Source organism: Zalophus californianus, chromosome 12 (assembly GCF_009762305.2).
Source record: "Zalophus californianus isolate mZalCal1 chromosome 12, mZalCal1.pri.v2, whole genome shotgun sequence".
NCBI lineage: Eukaryota > Metazoa > Chordata > Mammalia > Carnivora > Otariidae > Zalophus > Zalophus californianus.
In genome coordinates this window covers 88,813,796-88,834,436 of record NC_045606.1, presented here as the reverse complement: position 1 = coordinate 88,834,436, position 20,641 = coordinate 88,813,796, and the positions used below count along the sequence as shown (strand labels likewise).

General features: G+C 47.4%; 1 protein-coding gene across 1 annotated transcript in view; it reads left to right on the top strand.

Annotated features, from left to right (window-relative positions):
• SLC13A4 (solute carrier family 13 member 4) overlaps positions 1 to 17,999 on the top strand; it is a 40,760-nt gene extending 22,761 nt beyond the window's left edge. The window contains exons 7-16 of the mRNA XM_027572983.1: positions 430 to 507; positions 2,450 to 2,634; positions 5,385 to 5,504; positions 6,483 to 6,584; positions 7,940 to 8,041; positions 8,800 to 8,897; positions 9,092 to 9,216; positions 12,476 to 12,637; positions 13,813 to 13,950; positions 15,983 to 17,999. Of these exons, the coding sequence (XP_027428784.1) occupies positions 430 to 507; positions 2,450 to 2,634; positions 5,385 to 5,504; positions 6,483 to 6,584; positions 7,940 to 8,041; positions 8,800 to 8,897; positions 9,092 to 9,216; positions 12,476 to 12,637; positions 13,813 to 13,950; positions 15,983 to 16,120 (1,248 nt within the window). The 3' untranslated portion in view covers positions 16,121 to 17,999. The remainder of the gene's footprint in view (positions 1 to 429; positions 508 to 2,449; positions 2,635 to 5,384; positions 5,505 to 6,482; positions 6,585 to 7,939; positions 8,042 to 8,799; positions 8,898 to 9,091; positions 9,217 to 12,475; positions 12,638 to 13,812; positions 13,951 to 15,982) is intronic.
• The last annotated feature ends 2,642 nt before the right edge of the window (positions 18,000 to 20,641 follow it).

The window sequence follows — 20,641 nt, the reverse complement described above, 5'->3', positions numbered from 1 at the left end:
GCAGAGTTTATGGCCTTACCTCTTCCCCCAGAACTGGTTTCACATCTCCTTATATCAGCCCAAATTTTGATCACCAAACTGTGGACTTGATTGTGGTGAGATTTTTTTTTTCATTTTCTTTGTGTTAAGGAAAAATGAAGGATTCTTCATTAGCTAATGAAGTTCCAGAAAGTCAAGCTGTCCTACAAGGACAGAGCCATGTTCTGCCAAGTTTCAAAAGTCTCTGCAAATGGGCTGCTTTGCACCCGCTGGATGGGACTCTGTGTCTTGGAGGCACGGTGGGGTGTTTCCCCACTGCATGCTCTCCCTGGCTTCTGGTCTCTGATGGCCACAGTGCTGAGGCGTGGGATGCCATGGGGCGATTACACGGCCCCTCTGGAGGCCCGCCACATCCTCTCCCTGACAGTGGGATGGTCTTTGTCCCCACAGAACGTGAATGGTGTACCCACAATCACCAACCCGGTCAAAACAGCAAATCCCCAGGGCAAGAAGCAGCACCAGTCCCAGGTAATGGAACTCACCCCCTGACCCTGTTTCCTACATGAAATGCCTTGAGCTTCCCAAGGGGCACTGGTCTTAAAGTTAGGAGGGCATCAGGCTAGCGTGCCGTCACCAGGCAGTCCATCCACAGACAAGTCTGACCTGCGTATGCCATGGGGATAAAACATCTAATTCACTGTTGATTTTCACAAGTCATTCTGCCATCTGAGCCCCTGCTTTTTTCTTCAGCTATAAAAGCTGGGGGTTGGACTAGATCAGAGGTGTTCAAAGTTTTTCCTTAAAGGTGCTTCGGGGACAATGCAAGTATCGTATTTGAGTATTCTGAGATTGTAAGGAAATTGCTTTTTTTGTGTGAATGAGTATTTTTCCTGCTACTTGCTATACCACTGAAACAAAATAGATCTTGAAGTTGGCCTAAAATTGCGGCTATCACTTATAGACCTTGATTTCAAATTTTTGTGTCCATCCAAATAATCTGAAATATTTAACATTCATCATCAGCATAAATAAATGCCACCATTTCTGAAAAACTGATTGTGTACCAAGCACAGTGTGCTGAGCATTTTCTCCCTAGTCTTGGCTCAGGGAGGTAGCAGTCTTGAACTCTATTTCTGCAGATGAGGCAAAGAGATGACATCATGTGGCCCAAGGTCTCAGAGCCAGTAAGCAGTGAGAGGAGCATCTTGATTTAAATCCAAGTCTCGCTGGCCACACGTGTCTACTTTCAGTTATAAAGCAGACATATGCTGATTAAATGCTATGTTACGTTTTATATATTGGAGGTCCATGAAAATTTTCATTAGAAGAAAGGATCGTGGAAAACCACTGGACCAGAGAATCTGTGAGGTCCCTTACAGCTCTGATAATGAATCTCTCAGGAAGGCTTACAAGGGTCCAGACTGACTTGGGCCCTCCTACTAGGTGGGGCACTAGGTAAGCTTTGAGAGGGAGGCAAGGTAGCCTCTTCCCCGTGGTTTTCCCAGGATCTGGCCTGCTGATGTTTGCCCCAGGTGGCTCCTGGTCTCATAAAGACTCAGTGGGGGGAGACCAGGACTAGAGGGGCAGAGGGTACTTGCTGCTGCTTCTTTTCTAAGATTTATTTATTTATATGAGAGAGAGTGTGCAGTGGGGTGGGGGGGAGGCAAAGGGAGAGGGAGAGAGAGTCTTAATCAGGCTCCATGCTGAGCTGGGAGCCTGACACAGGGCTTGATCCCAGGACCCTGAGATCACGACCTGATCCACCACAAGAGTCAGACGCTTAACTGACTGAGCCACCCAGGTGCCCCACTTGCTTCTTTATCTACACTGGAGGCCAGGGGTCAGCAACCTCTGGCCCTGAAAGGCTACCATCTGGGCCAAGTAGGGCCTGAGAGGAGCACCGAAGGCTAGCCTTATATGCAAGGGGAGGGGGAGCGTGGGGAGGCAAAACCAAGAGGCAAGAGGCAGAAAAGAGTGAGGAGAGAATCCCACACTGGATTCCCTCCGCAACCCAAGGCTTCTTTCTCAGTCACCTCCCGGTCAGGACCGTCACTCCAGCTCCAGAGAGAACCACCACCTTCCATGTGTCATTCACACGCAAAGCGGAGAGCAACCAGTTTTGCTGGAGTTCAAGTGAAACAGAACATGCTGTGACTAACAACAAAAGTAATAACAGCTTACCATTCGCTAAATGCCAGGAAGTGTTGTTCTAAGTGCTTTACATATATTATTTCAATGACTCTTCAACAGCAATCTGGTGGAGAAAACAGGATTTTCTTCATTTTGCAGAAGAATATGCAGCTCAGAAGGGCTGCCCAAGTTGCTGAATGGTAGAACGAGGATTGGGATTTGTCTTTCTGACACCCGAGCATAAAACCTTTCCATGGCACCATGGTGCCCCTGCCTCCATGCTTTGTGTGCTGGACAGCCCACACTGGGATGGAAAGATGCACTGGTTTTTCTCTGATAGGAAAAGCCACTAGTCCTGATCCCCGGCCCCAGGAACCAGGAGCTCAACAGAAAGTACAAGTCCCAGCATGACCAGATGATCTGCAAGTGCCTCTCTCTGAGCATATCTTACGCCGCTACCATTGGGGGCCTGACCACCATCATTGGCACATCCACCAGCTTGATTTTCTTGGAACACTTCAACAAGTAAGTAACTCACCTGGTCAACAAATAGCAACTAACCACCCACTCCGTGTCAGGAGCAGAACTAGGTGCTAAGGATAAGGCAGAAAAAGAAACTAGAGCAGTTTCCATACCAAGAGGGAAAAGAGACGATGGAGCACGACAGTTCAGTGTGACTGGAGAAGGGTGGGGTTCTGCTGGGAGATCCCACAGGGGCCACCCAGTTATGGGGAGGACATGCCTCCCCAAGGACACAGCTAGAGAACAAGACCAGAAGCACAGTGGGCATACACTGGATAAAGGGAGGTTTTCCAGACCAAGACAACAGTGAGCGGGAGGATTCAGGGGTGAGAGAGCAGGGCACATATGGGAGAATGGTAGGGGGCAAAGGGAGGCCAGGGAGGTGGACATGCAGATCACAAAGGGCTTCTTGAGGCCCACGAAGGACCTTGGACTTCATCCGAAAAGCCATGAGAAGTCTTTGAAGAATTTTAGGCAGGGAGTGAGGTGATCAGATTTATAGTTTTGAAAGCTGATTCTGGACTGAAAAAATGGAAAGAGAAGGTACGCCTATTTTCAGCAGGAGGACAACTTTGGACACCACTGCAAATGCCCAGGAGAGAGCTAGTGGTGGTCGGCTGACCCAGGCAGTAGTGAGGAGAAACAGTCAGATCTGAGAGATAGGCAGAGGTAGGCTTGACCAGCCTTGGCAGGATTAGAAAAGGCCTGAGAGAGGGAAAGGCCAAGTCTGATTGTCAGACTCCTGGCCTCCACAGCTGGAGGAACAGAGTTGACCCTGACCTACATGAGCAGAAAAATAAGGAAATGTTGACATAGAGGTTGAGATGGCCAGATGGATACACAGCTCTGAATCTCAAGAGAAATTTCTAGGCTAAAGGCATAGATTTAGAATCAGTGGCCTTCAGAGCTGTCTTCATGAGCACACAACCTGTATGATCACACCAGACCACCATGTTCAGAAGGGCCCCACACTTAGCTTGAAGCTCTGCCCTCACCATCTGAAAAGTCTTAATCATTTTTGAACAAGTGGCCCCACATTTGCATTTTGTACTGGGGCCCCCAAATTAGATGATAGTGGGTCCTGGTGGGATGCATATGGAAATTGAAGCCAGGAGAGTGAAGAAGATCGATCACTCAGGGAGAACATATAGAGTTAGTAGAGCAGGGGCCATAAATATTAAGCTCAAATATTTAAAGTAGACTGTAAATGCGAGAACAATAGGTATCACACAGGGAAGAGAAAAATCTGGTGTCGTTCTATCCAAGGGAAGAAAGAGTTCAAGGAGGATGGAGTGGGCCGTACTGTTTAAAGTGGCTGAATAAGCAAAAGGACAAAAATATGTCCCTTCAACTCAGTGACGTGGAGGTTACTGGTGACCTAGGCAAGAGCAATTTGGTGAGCTCCCTGGATCTCCACTGGTCTGAAGGGGCCACCATGCTGTTTTTCTTGGCACTGGTGAACAGACCACCCCCAGAGTTCATTCTGGCTATGCTTCAAAAATCTAGAGATTAGTTGTTACACTTTCTAAAGTGCTATAGATGGGAATGGGCCCTCATATGTATCCACAAAAGTCTACTTAATCTATTCTAAAAACCCATTCCCTTTCCTGGGTCCAGGAACAGGGCCTAGATTTCTATGTACGGGGAAGAGATGACGCAACAGACTTTACGCCTTTTAGCCCCTACAGGCCAGAGTGAGTCAATGACTTATACCCCCTGGTATCCTTCTAGCTCCAAAAGCCCTTCTTTCCACCCCCCTCCACCCCCCGACTCTCACTGCCCCACTCTGGCCCTTAGGGGAGGCACAAGCTGTCACAATTTCCCAAGAAGCACATGGATGGTAAAGGTAAGTCCCTGACCAGGCCACAGTGCAAAAAAGCAGGTGTCTCCATGATGAGAGAGAAGGTGAGGCACTCTTGCATCCTGTGTTTCCACTGCACCCTCTCTGGGGGCAGGGTGGGGGGATTCTGCTCTTGGTCTGTCTCTTTTTCCACGCAGTGCCTAGTGTGAAAAGAGGGCCAGTCTCCTCCCACCTTAGAGGTGGGAGAAGAGCCCAAGAGGAAAGGAACACAGGTGTTGTCTAGGTTAAAGTCATGGCTCACATGTGGCCCATCCCAGCTCCCCAGGAAACAACACCTGGGCTGGGGGGCCACAGCTCTTCCTGATGAGTGAAGAGTCCTCCGGGTAACCTGCCTGAGACCCTAGGGCAGCAGTGGATGTTGATGAAGGATTTGGACATTCCAAGTCATGGTTCTCCTAGGGGCACAGTTAATACCTGGAACCTTCATGATGCTCTAGAGTCCAAACTTGTCCAGAATCGGTGCCTTGCATCCCTCAATCAAAGCTCACACTCCTTCAGGAACTTTATAAACCAAGTATACCAGACTGCCCTTTCCATTCTCTGTTGTCCTGAAAACCAGATGAGTAAACTTATAAGAATCTCTACATAAATTAAGAGCAAAACAGCTCCCGATTAGTTCTCCTGAGTGCAAAGTATGCATACTTCAGTGATATCAAGTGTGGTCGCTTAGGTGGTCGCTTAGGTGGTCGCCCTTTTTAGCTTACTTCATGATGCTTGGCTGGGCCCTGTGCAGTTGCAACTGTCAAATACGTGAGTTCTAGATAATGTGTTACCACGTCATTACCCTTAGCTCTGATGTACGTCTTCTTAGGGAGTATTTAGCTTATGACCCCCAGAAACCACATGAGAATCCATCCTTTTCTTATCACTGACCTGGTTCTTTCCCTTCCAGCCAGTACCCCGCTGCAGAGGTGGTCAACTTCGGCACCTGGTTCCTCTTCAGCTTTCCCATCTCCCTCATCATGCTGGTGGTCAGCTGGTTCTGGATGCACTGGCTGTTCCTTGGCTGCAAGTGAGTCCCAGGGCCCTGCCGGCGAGGTACCAAGGCTCTCCTATCCAGAGTCATGGCGGGAGCCCTGAGGAGCACCACCCAAGGGGGAGCTGCCAAATAACCACGGAGGGTGCGCAAGGAGAAGACACTGGACTAGACAGGGAGTCAGGCATCCCCTGTTCTAGACACTCTAAACATACATGACCTCGGCACTTCACTATGAGCTCTGCAATGGAATGTTCTTAATTCCAACTCACTGGTTAAAGGAATCATCAGATTTATAAAAAGTCTGAATGGGAGGGTGGTTAATGTAGTTTCATTTCTCTCAAAGCATACAGAGTAATTTGAACTAACTTTTAAAGAAATGTGACTCCAAGTAGAAGTTTCCTTAGGCTTAATTTTATAGACATGAGTGATTCATACATAGTAGTTGCATGAAATATTCATGTACCTCTCAAAGTCATAAGTTAGATATTCTTCTTGCAATATTATTTCTGACGTTAATCTGCCTAGCAAGCCTTTCTTCATAACTATATTTCAATCAGCCTCAAACACATAAAGGGAAGATATATATGTTTTGCCATTGGTCCATGGGACCCAAGACTCCCATTGCTCAGGGAATGTTCTCTGAGCTGCTTTTTTTTTTTTTAATAACTCAGAGGTTACTATCAAATCAATGATAACTGTATGTTTCTATATCTCCAGTATGTAGAAAATACCCCACATAAATACACTCGCACAAGTCTGTAAGACATGATACTTCACGTCGATACACCAGAGATGTACCCAAATGGATATACCTGGAAGCCTAGGGGAGAGGCTGAGGGCAGGCTGTGTAACCTGGCAGATAAAAGTCACAGGAGAGCTGGGGTTGGAGAGAAGAGGGGACAAGTGACCAGAGCAAGCCACAAGCCAGCAGTCTAGCATTTGCTAATCCTTGACTCCTGTGGGCCTCAGAAGCATGTTTCCTTTATTCTTCTGCTCGTTCTTCCTTCTCAGTTTTAGAGAGACCTGCTCTCTGAGCAAGAAGAAGAAGACCAAAAGGGAAGAGGTGTCAGAGAAGAGAATCCAAGAGGAATATGAAAAGCTGGGAGCCATTAGGTAAAAATCAGCCATTCACCCTCTCTCCTTCTCCAGGAGAGAGAACATGGCAGGTAAAGTGAGCACACAAGCAGCCTTGTTCTCCACAGCCCCTTGAGCTGGGGAATTTGCCACAACTATGAATCCAGGCCTTTAGAGATGCTACTGAATGCCCGAGTCGAGCGGGCCCAGAGTCCAGGTGGCCACCCTTCCCCTTTGCCGTTTTGCAAGTCCAAGGTAGAGCCGTGGTGTCGGGGTGGATGGCGCAGATGGGGCCTCCAGATGGAAAGAAGAGACAAGCACAGCCCCCCTCTTGGAACAGGCCCAGTTCCCCACACCGCTCTGACTGGGCCACCACCAGTCCTGTGGCCACTCCTGGGGAGCTGGGGGGCACCAGGCATTCTCAGATACAGGCTTGAAGACAGAGGGCCCGAGGAATCACCACCCCCTCGGCCATTATCAGCTTTCCCCAGTGACCCCATGTCCTGTTTGGTGCCGTTTTTCTCATTTTAGGGCAATAGGCGGGTACAGTTTTGGGCAAAAGGATCCCGGTAAAAGCAGTATTTTAAAATGTTTTAATTTATACAAGGAATACCCGTTCACTGTAGAACATTTAGAAAATACAGGAAAATATAAAGAAAAAAACTAAAATTGACTTCTCTTTATTCAGTGTTAACTGTTAACAACTGTTACCATAATGTACTCTTCCTTCCATGCTTCTTTTTGGTGCAAAATTGTATGTATTTTTGCTAAAATTCAGTCCAAACTGAAGACAGTTTTAGATCTTGTCCCTTTTTCACTTGGCTTTAGACTGTCATGATATTCCCAGGCCATTAGCTCTGCAGTGCAAACATGATTGTTAGGTACGTCTCATTCGAACCTGTTGTTATACCAAAATGTATCTGATGTCATGGAATATCTTTGAATGTGTAGATTGCTTCCACTTTGAATGTTCAATTTTTGGATAGATAACATATCACTGTGCATTTCTGGTTATTTCCTTACATGAAAGGAAGGACTGAATTTAAGGCTCCTGACATACATCATCAAATTCCCTCCAAAAAGGACCCCGCTCCTCCCCCCACTGCCCCCCCCCCAGCATTCTCCTTGGAGGCCGTGCTCTGCGCCGTATAAACATGCCACCGTACCACCTCACCCCTTCCCGCCTAGCTTCTCCAGGAGACATGGGTGACGTCACGTTTTCTGGCAGCTTCTCAGTTCTCTTCCGGCTTCTCCTCAGCGGCTCGGAGTGGTGGGGCAGCCACCGTTTTGTCCCCGGGATGGGGGCTCTGAACACAGGCACACCCCACGCGAAGGGAAAGAGGGAAGAGAACTCTCCCAGCTCCCGGAGCGGCTTTTCCTGTTGTATCTTACAGCTACCCTGAAATGGTAACTGGATTTTTCTTCATCCTGATGACCGTGCTGTGGTTTACCCGGGAGCCTGGCTTTGTTCCTGGCTGGGATTCTTTCTTTGAAAAGTAAGTGGTACTGTCTCCTCCTTAAGAGTAAGCCCCTGACGCAGACCCTTCAGACAGTTCCCACCAGTGTCCCTCCTTGACTCCTCGTAGGGGCAGCCGTGAGCCCAGAAAGCACTCCGTCCCCCTGGAAGTGCCCCCTTCTCAGGGAAGCCCGTGCGGAGTCAGGAAGAAAATACAGTGTGTGGTGTCGGGTCTGGGGTTGGCATCTGGTGCTGCCCCGGACCAGCCGTGTGACCTTGGTCTTGTACTAAGCTCTTGAAACCTCAGCTGTCTCGCAGGTGGCTCTGAGGCTGAGGCGTAGAGATCAAATGCCCCTGTGAGAGCCTGAGGGGTGGCTGGAGCCTTGGCAGGCAGAGGCCCCCCGGCCGCCCCTGCAGGACCCCTGAAGCCCAGGCCAACAGATCTCTCAGCTCGGCTTCGCAATTGCACAAAGACACACACAGAGGTGTGACCCTCGCAGGAAAAAGAACTCATCCTTTTCAAGTCCCCTTTACCGAAGTAACTCCTGATCTCTCCTTCTAAGGGGCCCATAGAGCCACACTAAGACGTCTACCCTAGCCGGGCCCAGACTCCAGACTTCAACCCTTGCCTGCTAAATCCACCACTGGGTAGCATGGCAGCAGCTGCAGGAAGGAAGGCTGACCACCCGCCAGACTGGGTCCTAAAAAGAGGCACTGTATTCAGACATACTGTCCTGAGACATCGTGCCCGCCCCCCCCTCGACCCTCCGCCTCCAGCCCTGCTTGTCTCTTTGCTAGGAAGGGCTACCGCACCGATGCCACGGTCTCTGTTTTCCTCGGCTTCCTCCTCTTCCTGATCCCAGCAAAGAAGCCCTGCTTTGGGAAGAAGAGTGACGGTGAGAGAAGTTCAAGGGAAGAAGTCAGGGCTGTCTCTAGTCAATCATACCCAAGGCCGTTCTGAGTACTGCCCCCCCCGCCCCCAATAGCAGAACAGCCTCCCAAATCATCGGTGCATCAGTTAGACCCTTGTCTCCACAAGCCCCATCCATTAGGATTCATCCGGCTCTCCCGCTGTCTACCTGTGATCCAGGGCAGAACTGGGAGCCCTCGCTGGGGACAGAGCCCATCATCACATGGAAGGACTTCCAGAAGACCATGCCCTGGGAGATTGTCATTCTGGTGGGAGGAGGCTATGCTCTGGCTTCTGGCAGCAAGGTAACTCTTGAATTGTTCTTTTGGGGCCAAAGATTTTTTTAAGCAGCTTTCCCTAATGAGTCATTCTGATTCTGGAAGGAAGATTCACGGGCACCGAGGGAACAGTTGAGCCAGGCGTGTATCCCCTGTCCTGCCCCGAGCCTCTAAGTCAGTGCTACTGAGATCAGCTGTGTTAGGGAGTCACGCCCACCTCACTCACCGGCCCACACTGCCACAGGCAAAAGATTGACTGCATTTTAGAGCCATCTCCTTCTGGGCATTTGACAGTGGTGGGAAGAGATGTGTCTCTAAGGGTCGCACACCCACACACAGCAAACTCCCTCCCTCGGTCAGTCCATATGCTTATGTTGAGCCCCTTAGGAGAATGTATGCTAAAGCTGGCGTAAATGCTATTCACAGGCCCTGGTTTCCTGATTGGGAGGAATTGGGATGCGATCTTATAAAAGGGGCTGGTGGGAAACAGTTGAATTTCCTAAAGTGTTAGCCCTTCCTGAAATAGGAAACGATCCCCCAAATGAATCAGGTTCACACTGTTTCTCCCTTCACTTTCGCTATATTCATTAACTTGGCTCACTTTTTGACTGCCCATTCGTCGAAGGTCAAGGCTATCTGCATCAGTAGTAATAAGATCACAGAATCCTCCACTTGGAAGGAACCTTGGAGGACACCGAGTCTGGTCTCCTACCCAGTTGAGAGAATTCCAACCCCTGGGCTTGGAACCCACCAGTGACAGGGTGCTCCCTGAGCAGGGAACAAAGAATTGTTCTTTACTTTTAGCTCAGATCTTCTGTATGTCTTCCACTGTTGGCTCTGGCTCTGTCCTCTGGAACCCCAGAGGTAATAATTATTAAAGTCATAAAAAGTAATTAGAGCCCCTTAGATCTTTTTTTTTCCTCCAACAAAAATTCCCTAGTTCCTTCAACCATTCTTCAAGAAGTAGTGACCCCTTACCATGCTGGCCTCTCTCCTCAGCCTCACTACACTTTGCCTTTGGCCTTATTTAAATGTGGTCCAGAGGTGGTCAGTCTACTGCAGCGTAAAGTAGTCATATTACCCAAGCCCCATCTCTCACCTCTGATCCAAGCACCAATCTGTATTTTTATGGAAGCTTTTATAAGGCTTCACTGGTACTCATGTCAACATTTATACTGAAATTGCAGCCAACTAAAAACCCTCATTCTTTTAATTGTTAGCCACTATTAAACGTCCCATCTTTCAGCCAATCCTGTATATGTGCTGTTGGTATTTCTAATTCCAAGTTCAAAATATCATACTTATCTTTATTGAATTTCAGTTGTTAGTTTTGGCCCCTGAGTCTAGCCTGGATTTTTTAACCAAAATTTTGTATGTATTACAGATAGCACAGTTGATATTTCTGTAAAATCTGACTCTACTAATTTAATAATATAATTCAAGTGTGATATAGGTGATTCCTACCGAGTTTGAAATAATTTCAGTCTTGACATGAGGAAAATCCAACGTAAAATGTTTTGGTATCAAGGTTTAAAACAAAAAAAGACTTCCTTTGTTGTGCTTTTTTCTAACTTGGCAATCTAATTTATCAATTTATTTCAAATTACAATATAAAATAGCTTCTGGAAAAATTAGCTATTAAATTTTTTTCACTTTACTTCTGAGTACTATCTGGATAATGTGATCAATGGAACTCCATTTCTTTATAAGTACTGTTTCTACTCAGCTAACTGCTCTTCCTCCCCTTTGTCCAGTGGGTAAGGTTTAATGTGTTATAAGAGGTAACAATCCCAGAGTTCCTGTCGGCCCCAAAGCTCGGTACCAACCGTGAATTGCTGTAGTCCCCACGTGCTGGATTTGCAGCTCACGGGCAGTGGAGCAAAAAGAGAAAAGAAAGTGCTCCCAGGGGGCGTCTGCCTTCAGCTCAGGTCATGATCCCAGGGTCCTGGGATGGAGCCCCACATTGTAGTTGGGCTCTCTGCTCAGCAGGGAGCCTGCTTCTCCCTCTCCCTCTGCCTGCCGCTCCCCCCTGCTTGTGCTCTGACAAATAATATCTTAAAAAAAGAAAGAAAGAAAGAAAAGAAAATGCTCCCAGGTAAAAGGGCCACAGCAGAGATCAAAAAGCCTTTGGTGAATTCGGAAAAGGGGAGAAAAATCAGCCTGCTGGTAATGTGGTGAGGCTGTCTCTAACAGTAAAATATGAGTAGGACTTAGAGCTTGAGGAATCATAGAATGTCTCACCTTGCTTTGGGCCCTACTCTCCATGTCTGTAATGCATTGGCAGTCTCTAGGAAAAGTTAGAGCACATCAGCCGTAGAAGAGAGAGGAGGTGGCAGGGAGGGCCGGCGAATGCATATGGCAACCTGAGGTCTTTAGTACAAAAACTCAACCGTGTCCTTTAATTTTCTGAAGGAGGGAGGGAATCTTCACTATTGACAAAGGAACAGCTTCTAACCAAAGAAGTTATTCCAAGTGGGAAAGATTCATTTATTGGAGATCTATATAAATTTTGCTAATGGAAAAGGTTTGAGAGTGGCACCATGCCTCCATATCTTGTGTCATGAAAAAGCACTGGTGGACTGTAGATACTGATGTCAGCCATGATGAGATGGAACCTGAAACAGGCCGGACGGCCATGATCAGCTTTGTGGGCCAGCCGGGTGGCACCCTCCCACTGAGTGCGGATAGACTGGGACTCCCTCTATGTAAAGCTTCTAGTGTTCAGCCCTGCCCACTGACTCCCCATAAGCCACAGGAAAGGTTACTGTCCAGAGATGTTGATAATCTTCCCCCCTTTCACAGGTGATAAGAGAGCTAGATTTCAAAAGGAGAATTCAGGATTACATTGGGGAGTCTGTGTCAAAATCACTGTTGACTGGATGCACAGAGTGAGAATGTCAGAGGCTGGAGAGAGTAATAAGATTGAAGTTGAAGGGCCCGTTGCCCCAAAGATCTCTAGCCCCTGCCAAGCCGTCATGGCAAAATCCTGAGAAGAATCATAGCCATTAGGATGAACGGCTCTCCATGCACTGTGACAACTGCCCAGGAAACCCTAAGACTGAATGTTACTACGATCATGAAGAATTTTCTGGGCTGAAAAAATGATCTCATCATCAAATCAGTAATGCTTCTGGGTCCAGTCTGCCTGAAAATAGGATGGCAAATTAGATGCCTCCTAGTGGTTCCTTCCAGCCCCCCAACATCCCTGACCTCCTGGAGTCTAAGAATTCCACAGGGAATGTGTTCTTCCTCCTCTCTTCTTACTCTATCACCCGTCTCCCTGCAGAGCTCTGGCCTCTCCACGTGGATTGGGCACCAGATGTTGTCTCTGAGTGGCCTCCCACCATGGGCTGTCACCCTTTTGGCATGCATCCTGGTATCCATTGTCACAGAGTTTGTGAGCAACCCAGCCACCATCACCATCTTCCTGCCCATCCTATGCAGCCTGGTGAGTAGGGCAGAGTCCCCAGATGTCTGGAGGGGCTGCCTCGGGCCCAGGGAGCAGCTCCCCAGCTGTACTCTCTCCTCTGGTCATTGCCAGACTTCAGTGATTGGTCTCCAGCCATAGTTTGGAAATGAAGTGTTTCAAATTTGATAGACAGACAAATTGTAGCAAGGGTTCTAGAAACCCTTTTCTGAAAGACTAGGATTAGTTTAGAGGCAGTCCTGAATGGAAAGAAGAATGCACAGAATCTCCTTAAAACCCTAGGATTCCAATTCCTCACAATCACCATTTCTTTCTCTCCTAAGACCTAAGAGTAGGGCCAGAGGAATAACTACAGAAAATGGGGGCAAAATGTTCCCAGAGGTTTACAGTTTACTCAGCTGTAAAGACCAAGACCATAGCTCTATCATCACCACCTCCCCCCAGTTTCCCTGTCCAGGGGGTTCTGAGAATTGAGGCAATGCCAGCCTCATCTCATGGTCTCAGAACAATTTGTTATTCATGAATAAGAGGAGGGGAGCACCTCCCAGATCTCAGCCTGGCTAAGCAGCCCCCAAGATAACGGACCAGACACAATGCTGCATCTGTCCCATTAGTGAGGGGAAGCCTATCAAATGAAGGCTCCTCCCCATCCCCAACAAAATAATATCCTTCTGCTTTAACCCCAGACTACCCCCAGCCACTGTCTTTGCTCTTTGCTCAGGTGTCTCCTTCCAACTGCTCCCTCCATCATCTCATTTGTGTGAGCCTTGGCGTGCACTTAGTTAAAACTCGGCAACACTGAGGGCAAGACCATGGGTTTCAATCCCATACAAAGCAAACATCACCTAGAAAAACACCTTAGTTCTGCACCCCAAGGATGAGGAACCCCTACCTCAACCCAAGCAGCTCATTCATGAGATTTGAGTTTGAAGAATGAATCTCTCAGCTAAAGGATAAAATTAGACCAGCACCAAGAAATGAAACATCCCTTGTAGGAAGGAACTCAGAGCCCGTGTTTCCATGGGAGTGAGCAGCATGAGGCCCTTGAGAGTAGTGATTTAACTGCCCCTAGCACATGGTAACCAGCCAAGGTTAGCCAAAATCAAGCCACCTTTTAAAGCATGTTTGTGATGTGAAGCCCAAGAAATGCGAGCCACATCTCAACGCTGATGTTTCTGTGACTTCTCTTCTCCTAGTCTGAAACGCTGCACATTAATCCACTCTACACTCTGATCCCAGTCACCATGTGCATCTCATTTGCAGTAATGCTGCCCGTGGGCAATCCCCCTAACGCCATTGTCTTCAGCTATGGGCATTGCCAGATCAAAGATATGGTAAGTCGCGGATGCCCTCTTCCTGCCATGAGGACAGGGATGAGTGGTTCCACAGCCTTCTCCTGAGGCTTATCATTTTGTAGCAGTGTCTGTGATCTGTCAACACTCAGTCTAGTGTGGTCGAAAGAATGGTGCTGGCAAAAAGGCCTTCAGCTGGTCCACAAGCACCAAGAATAGCAAGAATGCGCTCTCCCAACCTTCTCCGGGAGAAAGCGGGTACATAGACGGAGACAGCTGGAGCAGACCCGAGATGCAGCCCAGGGCGAGAAGGCACAAGGCTCTGCCTCAGTTTCTTCACTGGACCAGTGGGGATGTTCATTGCAAAAGCTGCCAGTTTACTCACAGAAGCGAAGTGGGAGAAACTGGAGGAACCCAGGGTGAAAGGTCTGAGGGGACAGGACCCTCCGCTGAACGCGAGGCAACAATGGCAAAACAAAGCACCCGCACCTCATTCCCTAGTTCTCGCTGGACCCCCACAAGATGGCTCCGAGGAGACATCTGGTCAGAGTGTAGTGTTGGGCCGATTTACCCTCGACCCCTCAACGTATACTCACTGCTGTGCTCCTGGATATCCAGGCCACTAGGGGAAAGATGGAAACCACTCCTAATTACTGGGGCCGGGCTGTCTGAAATAGGGCTCAGTCCCCCTTCCCGAGGGTCGCACACATCCAGCAGCCCTGTAAATAGCAAACGGAGGAGAGGGAGCGCGAGAGCTTCAGGCCGGTCGCAGATATTCAGGTCCTTTCTACCATTCAAACCACTCATCAAAGTGGTCTGTAATACCTCAGGGAAGGGAGGGCACGGCCATCGCCCCCCGTCCCCCTCATCTCTTATCGCACAACCCTGTCTGCTCGAGAGTTGAGCTCGGTCCCAACTCTCCTGGCCCCCCACTTCCTCCCCTGGGCACCCTCACCACTCACCCCCGCCCCATGCCACCGTCTTTTCTGGAATCAAGTGATCAGAGATAGTGCCTCTCAAAGGTACCGGATGACAAGAAGTGAGCCAGTCGTGGGTTCTATTCCCAGCCCAGCACTGACCTGAGACCTCCATTTCCTCATCTGCAAAAGACAGAGATTCCAACTAGAAACTCTGCGTGGTTCCTTTCAGCTCTAAGTGACTTGAATTCAGTCCCTTTAGAACCTGCCTCCTCTGGCTAGGGGACCTGGGCAGTTCTCCACGCCCAAAGCCCAGGGAGCCAGGATAATGAGTAAGTCCCGGGCTCTGGCCAGAAAGCAGAGAAGCAACACATCTAGTCACTCGCTTGGAACATTCATTTTCCCTCACAGCTTTCCAACTTAATGCCAGCTAGTGGACCCGTGGTGGCTACAGCGCTGTGCTTTGTTCCTCCCTCACAGGCTGCCAGCCACCCTTACCGTCCTTCTTTCCAGCTGGCCCTGGCTCTGCCAGCCATCATCCCTCACAGACCCCTCAGCCTGTGTCAATCCCATGGCAGAAATGGGAGGGTTCAGGGTCATGGAGGTGACATTCCCTCAGCAGAAAGAAGCAAAGCTAGTGTGTCTGTGTCACCCTCCACGGAAGGAAGGGCTGAGCAGAGGCAGCTGACCTGGTTCTCCAAGTGAACCCAAGGGACACTACTTTCCATAAGCTGTTCCTTTGGGAAGGAAAAAACAGTTAACAGTGGCAAAGGCTTCGTAGGATAGGGCCTCTCCTACAGGCCCCCATATGTGTCAGCACAATAAAGGCTCCAAGAAGTTCCTGCCTTAAAGCATTTCCCTATCATGTAGCTACAGGATCCTCACGTGTAATAACTCTTAACATTCTAAGACCTGGTGTTCCAAGTACACACCTTCCAGGCCTCCACTTGGGAGTGAGAATCCAAGTGGAGACGGTTCTTATGGCCTCTCCCGTCCTTCCACAGTCCCGAGCCACCCTTGGAGGCAACCCTACAGATCCCAGGCAGTGACTGAACAGATCAGGACCAAGGCCTGGGTGGGGGGCACAGAGAGGAGCACTGGGGGATCTGTGCTGCTGCCTGCTCAGTGACTACGGTGGGCTGGTTTGTGTCCTGTAGGTGAAAGCTGGCCTGGGGGTCAATGTCATTGGCCTGATGATCGTCATGGTGGCCATCAACACATGGGGAGTTAGCCTCTTCCACTTGGACACTTACCCAGCCTGGGCGAAGGTCAGTAACATCACTGATCAGGCCTAACACAAGTGGGCAAACGGTCCAACCAAGAAGCTGCCAGCACCTAACAGAATCTGACCAAGAGGCCAAGAAAGCCATCAGGAGCACACAACCAACACCGTCTGCCACCTCAAGTGAAGTGTAGCAAGCCTCTGACAATCAAAACACATGCTTGGATGTTAGTGCCTTCTGCTCGGCCCCCTTCCTTAGCACCATAGTTCAGGAAGACCTGTGATCTTTCTCACTTCCCATATCTTGGGCTCTCCTTTCTGAAGACAGGAAGAGAAGAAGACCTTAGTTGCCCCTCAGAGGCTAAGCCTCACAAACTAGCCTCACTAGGTTTATTCTTAATATCTTACCCCCTTTTTAGGAATTGAAGGGGAAATCCAAATCATCCTACCTATGCACAGATAACGAAACCAGTTACATCTCCTCTTTCAGAGGAAAATCTCCCCCAGAATTTTCTCTTCAGTGTTTCAATCCTAAGCTCTTACCACAAAAAGGCAATCTTGGTAAGTCCTCTTTATGGCAATCAGTACTCTTTTATCATTACTTAAGCATCTCCCTTCAGTGGCTTCTCTTTACCTTTGGCACCAAATTCCCATAAATAGCATTCTCCCTTAGAAAGGGGCTGGTAGGGTTCTCTCTGTCAATGGAAGAGTAAAGAAGACATATTGAAGTTAGCACAGGTATCCCCCATTTTTCAAAAGTTCTAGTTATACCACTTCACTTTTACAAAAGACCTACATTAGTACCTGTTTTCGCTAACCGAAAGAAATCTGAGGAGGATTTTCAGGTTTATGAGAAAAGCCCAAGTAACGTTCAGCACTGGTTTTGCAGCGAGCCCTTAGAGGAGCAGTGTGCAACCTGAGCAGCTAGAGTGGTGCCACCATGCCCCCTCCCGGGAAACAACACCTAGCATCTCAACATCCAGCTGCCAGAGTTGTGAACATCTGGGCTTTATCTTTATTTTGTGCCCCCCTTAGCAAGTGTCCTAAGGTATCAGAGAAGCCTAAGAGAGGTTCTTTTTTGAGTCTGCGAATGCTCAAATATTTTTCCATATAAATGAATGGTAACTGCTTCTTTGCTCAATGCCATCGCAGCTTACAAAAGGTTTCATAGGAATGCTCTACTTTTGGATAGCGGGGGACACCTGTCTCTCTCTCATCACTTACCACTAATCCTCAATACCACTGCACTGGTTCAGTTGGAAGGGAGAAAAAATTCTCATACCTGTCTTATTAATGAGGCCAAAACTATCATTAAGACCACAGTACTATTAATGATATCTGACTAGCTTTCTTCTGGATGTAATGAGGAATTCGTTCCTGAGAAGATGAATACAGAAAGTTCCAAATGCATCAGTCACTTTCTACAAGTCAGTGAGGCCCTTGAGGGGAGAGAAGATGTCTTATGTTCCTGAAAGTCTCCAGCAACTTATACAATATAGTAAACTAACTACTCAACAAATGTTGCCCGTGAGAAAAATCACTTCGGAAATCAAGGCCTCCTGCTTCCTCCTGAAAACCATGCCATTTTCCCCACGACAGATGTCCTTGCTATATGACTGGATATAGCTCCCAAGCCCCCCGCCAGCTTGTAGGCAATACATAGTTCTGACTTCTACCACCAGTTCCTTGCTAAATCGGTCTTATTGGATAAGGAATATCCCACAGTTACTCCATTCTTTTAATTGATTTAAGTTACTATTGATAGCATAGGCAGTTTTCCCACACAACTTATCAATAAAGTCACTCCCTAGTTTATCAAGTATCTGTGAGTTCTAAAATTTCTTTTGTGCCGGCCAACACTAGCATGCTCTGACTACAACACAACTGACCAGATTTACCACAAATATTACTGCTTCTGCCCTATCAACTGGCTTAGGCCATGTTATGACTCCTTATAAAAAAATAAAGACCTGGGCGCCTGGGTGGCTCAGTTGGTTAAGCGACTGCCTTCGGCTCAGGTCATGATCCCAGGGTCCTGGGATCGAGTCCCACATCGGGCTCCCTGCTCAATGGGGAGCCTGCTTCTCCCTCTGACCCTCTCCCCTCTCATGCTGTTTCTCTCTCTCTCAAATAAATAAAATCTTTAAAAAAAATAAAAATAAAAAAAAATAAAGACCTACTGAGCCCAAATAAAATACTAGTGTTATGTACACTATAGCTGGTTTGATCGAGTCAGCATCTTGACAGTTATTTTGCTATAAAATGTTCAGAAAAGTCAGGGTGTTCTCGTATTGTCACAGCTGCCAAATTGTCAACTGTCTGACCCATTACAGAACTTAGCCACCAAGACTCTAGTCACATTAAGACAACGGTGCAAATAATAAGATTTTGGGAATATAGCTAAGTAAAAAGAGAAAGAAGAGGTGACTTAGAATTAAGTGGACTTAGAATTCCTGGCCACTGCTCAGCATTTGAGAACCTCATTCAGTCCCAAAGGGAAAGCAGTGCAACTCCCCTCCGCAGCTGCAGCCAGATGCTCCGAGGGGCTAGTGCACTCAGTTTAGAAAGAGCATTTATTTCCGTCGGCTCCACCGACTCTTCCCAAGAGTAGCACTCTTCCTTCCCAAGCCAGAGTGCAGGCTAACCAAGCCTGCTCCTTCCAGTGACAGGAAATGTCAGCGATGACTAACAACGCCTTGTCATCTAAAATCACTCCACTGGTGGACAGTAAGTAAGGGCTCGCCTTAGTATTAGTAGTCTTAGGTCTCTTGCACATATGTTCTAATTTGATTTTTATCTTCTAATATCACAACACTATATGGATGAAAAGCAGTAATGATCATCTTATACCAGCTCATTTTATAGATGACTAAGAAACGAAGACATTAAGTATAGTTGCACCTTATTTTCAAGTCAATTACATATCAAACTTGCTTAATTGCCTTTGAAAATTGCCTTTGACATTCCTTGAAGTCACCCATGAAGTACATGGTACAATCTTTTATATTAGGATTTACATAGCAAAGACTCATGAACCATCTTTTAGTAAATAAAAGATAGCTAGTTTTCCCTCAGAAATGTCAGAATAAATCTGTTTCTTCAGTTGAATACCAAAGAATGCAGTTGGCTTCACACTTAGGGACCATGTTTGAAAAAGTACATGTGGGGGCACCTGGGTGTCTCGGTCGGTTAAGCGTCTGCCTTCAGCTCAGGTCATGACCCCAGGGTCCTGGGATCGGGCCCCGCGTCGGGCTCCCTGCTCGGTAAGGAGTCTGCTTCTCCCTCTGCCTCTACCCTTACCTCATGCTCTCTCTCACACTCTGTCTCAAAATCTTTAAAAAAAAGAAGAAAAGAAAAAGTACATCTAAACATTAGAATAACTCTCAGTATAGCAAAATGTTCAAACCATTGGCACACAAAGGCCAGAGAAAACCCTAGTACACAGGTAACCCATCCTGCAGCTGCCCTCACTAAACAAATTCCAAGCACGACTGCCCGGCCATTTACGTGGTGACTCTTGTCCCGATGCTGTACAGCTGCACGTGCAGGAATGATGCAACCACACTGCCCCTTTCAGAAGGCCTTGCCACATGGGCAATGATCCAAGCAGACCACGACTCAAGCTTTGCAATGCCCCACCCTGTTCACTTTCCATAAAACCCCACTGTTCTGTCATTTCCCAGTGCCTTGAAAAAAAAAATGTACTTGACTAAATTATGATGCATGGAGATTTAGAAAAGGTATAGACTAAACTTGAAAATCTAAGTGTCACAAACTCCCCTATTAAGACCAGGCAAGATCTCAAAATATGTTCCCTTCACCACCCTGTTGCCTTCCACAAGGCCCTAACAGTCACTAGGGAAAAAAGAACTCATTCATGAGTAAGGAATGGAAATGTTATGTGCAGAGTCTAAGATGGTAAGTTTAAGAAGAGCCTTATTTGCTCCAGTACAGTCTGTGGTGTTCCTTCCGGGAAAATACCAGAAGAAGTACTAAAAAGGCAAGAGACCTCAGCAGAAAAACAAACACCGGCAGAGTATCTAGGGAGTGAACTGCGTAGTGGAAATGAAAACATTATGCGTGTGTACATATGCTCTATGAACCTGTATGCACAGACAACTAGAATAACCACACATTGTAACTTTCTCTGCAGTCCTACAAATGAAAATTGAGTAAATGGGTTAGAAAAAACGAAATTGTTCCTTTAAATCAGGAGGTCACTGCTTAATTGCATAAAACACCAAATCAAAAGAAATGTCTAAAGGCATCAATTGGTAACTTCAAGTCCTAAAATATAGCCCCTTTTGATGATTTTAAATACAGTTGTTTGGGTTTTTCTCTCCCTTTGTTTGGGAGGATGATGGTTTAAGGATAAACTTTTCAAGTTCATTGTGTTTATGAAGTTCCCAACATCAATCCTAAAGTCTTATTTTGTACAGTTGGTAACCTTCCTTTTACGATCAGGTATGGCCAAAAGTTTGCTTAAATCACATCAACAGGAGTTTTCAAACAGTTTTAAAAGAAGAAGAGCATGTCTTGTGATTCTTCCCATCCCTCCGATGGTTTGTGAAGCAAAAGTCCCTACAAAACCCCC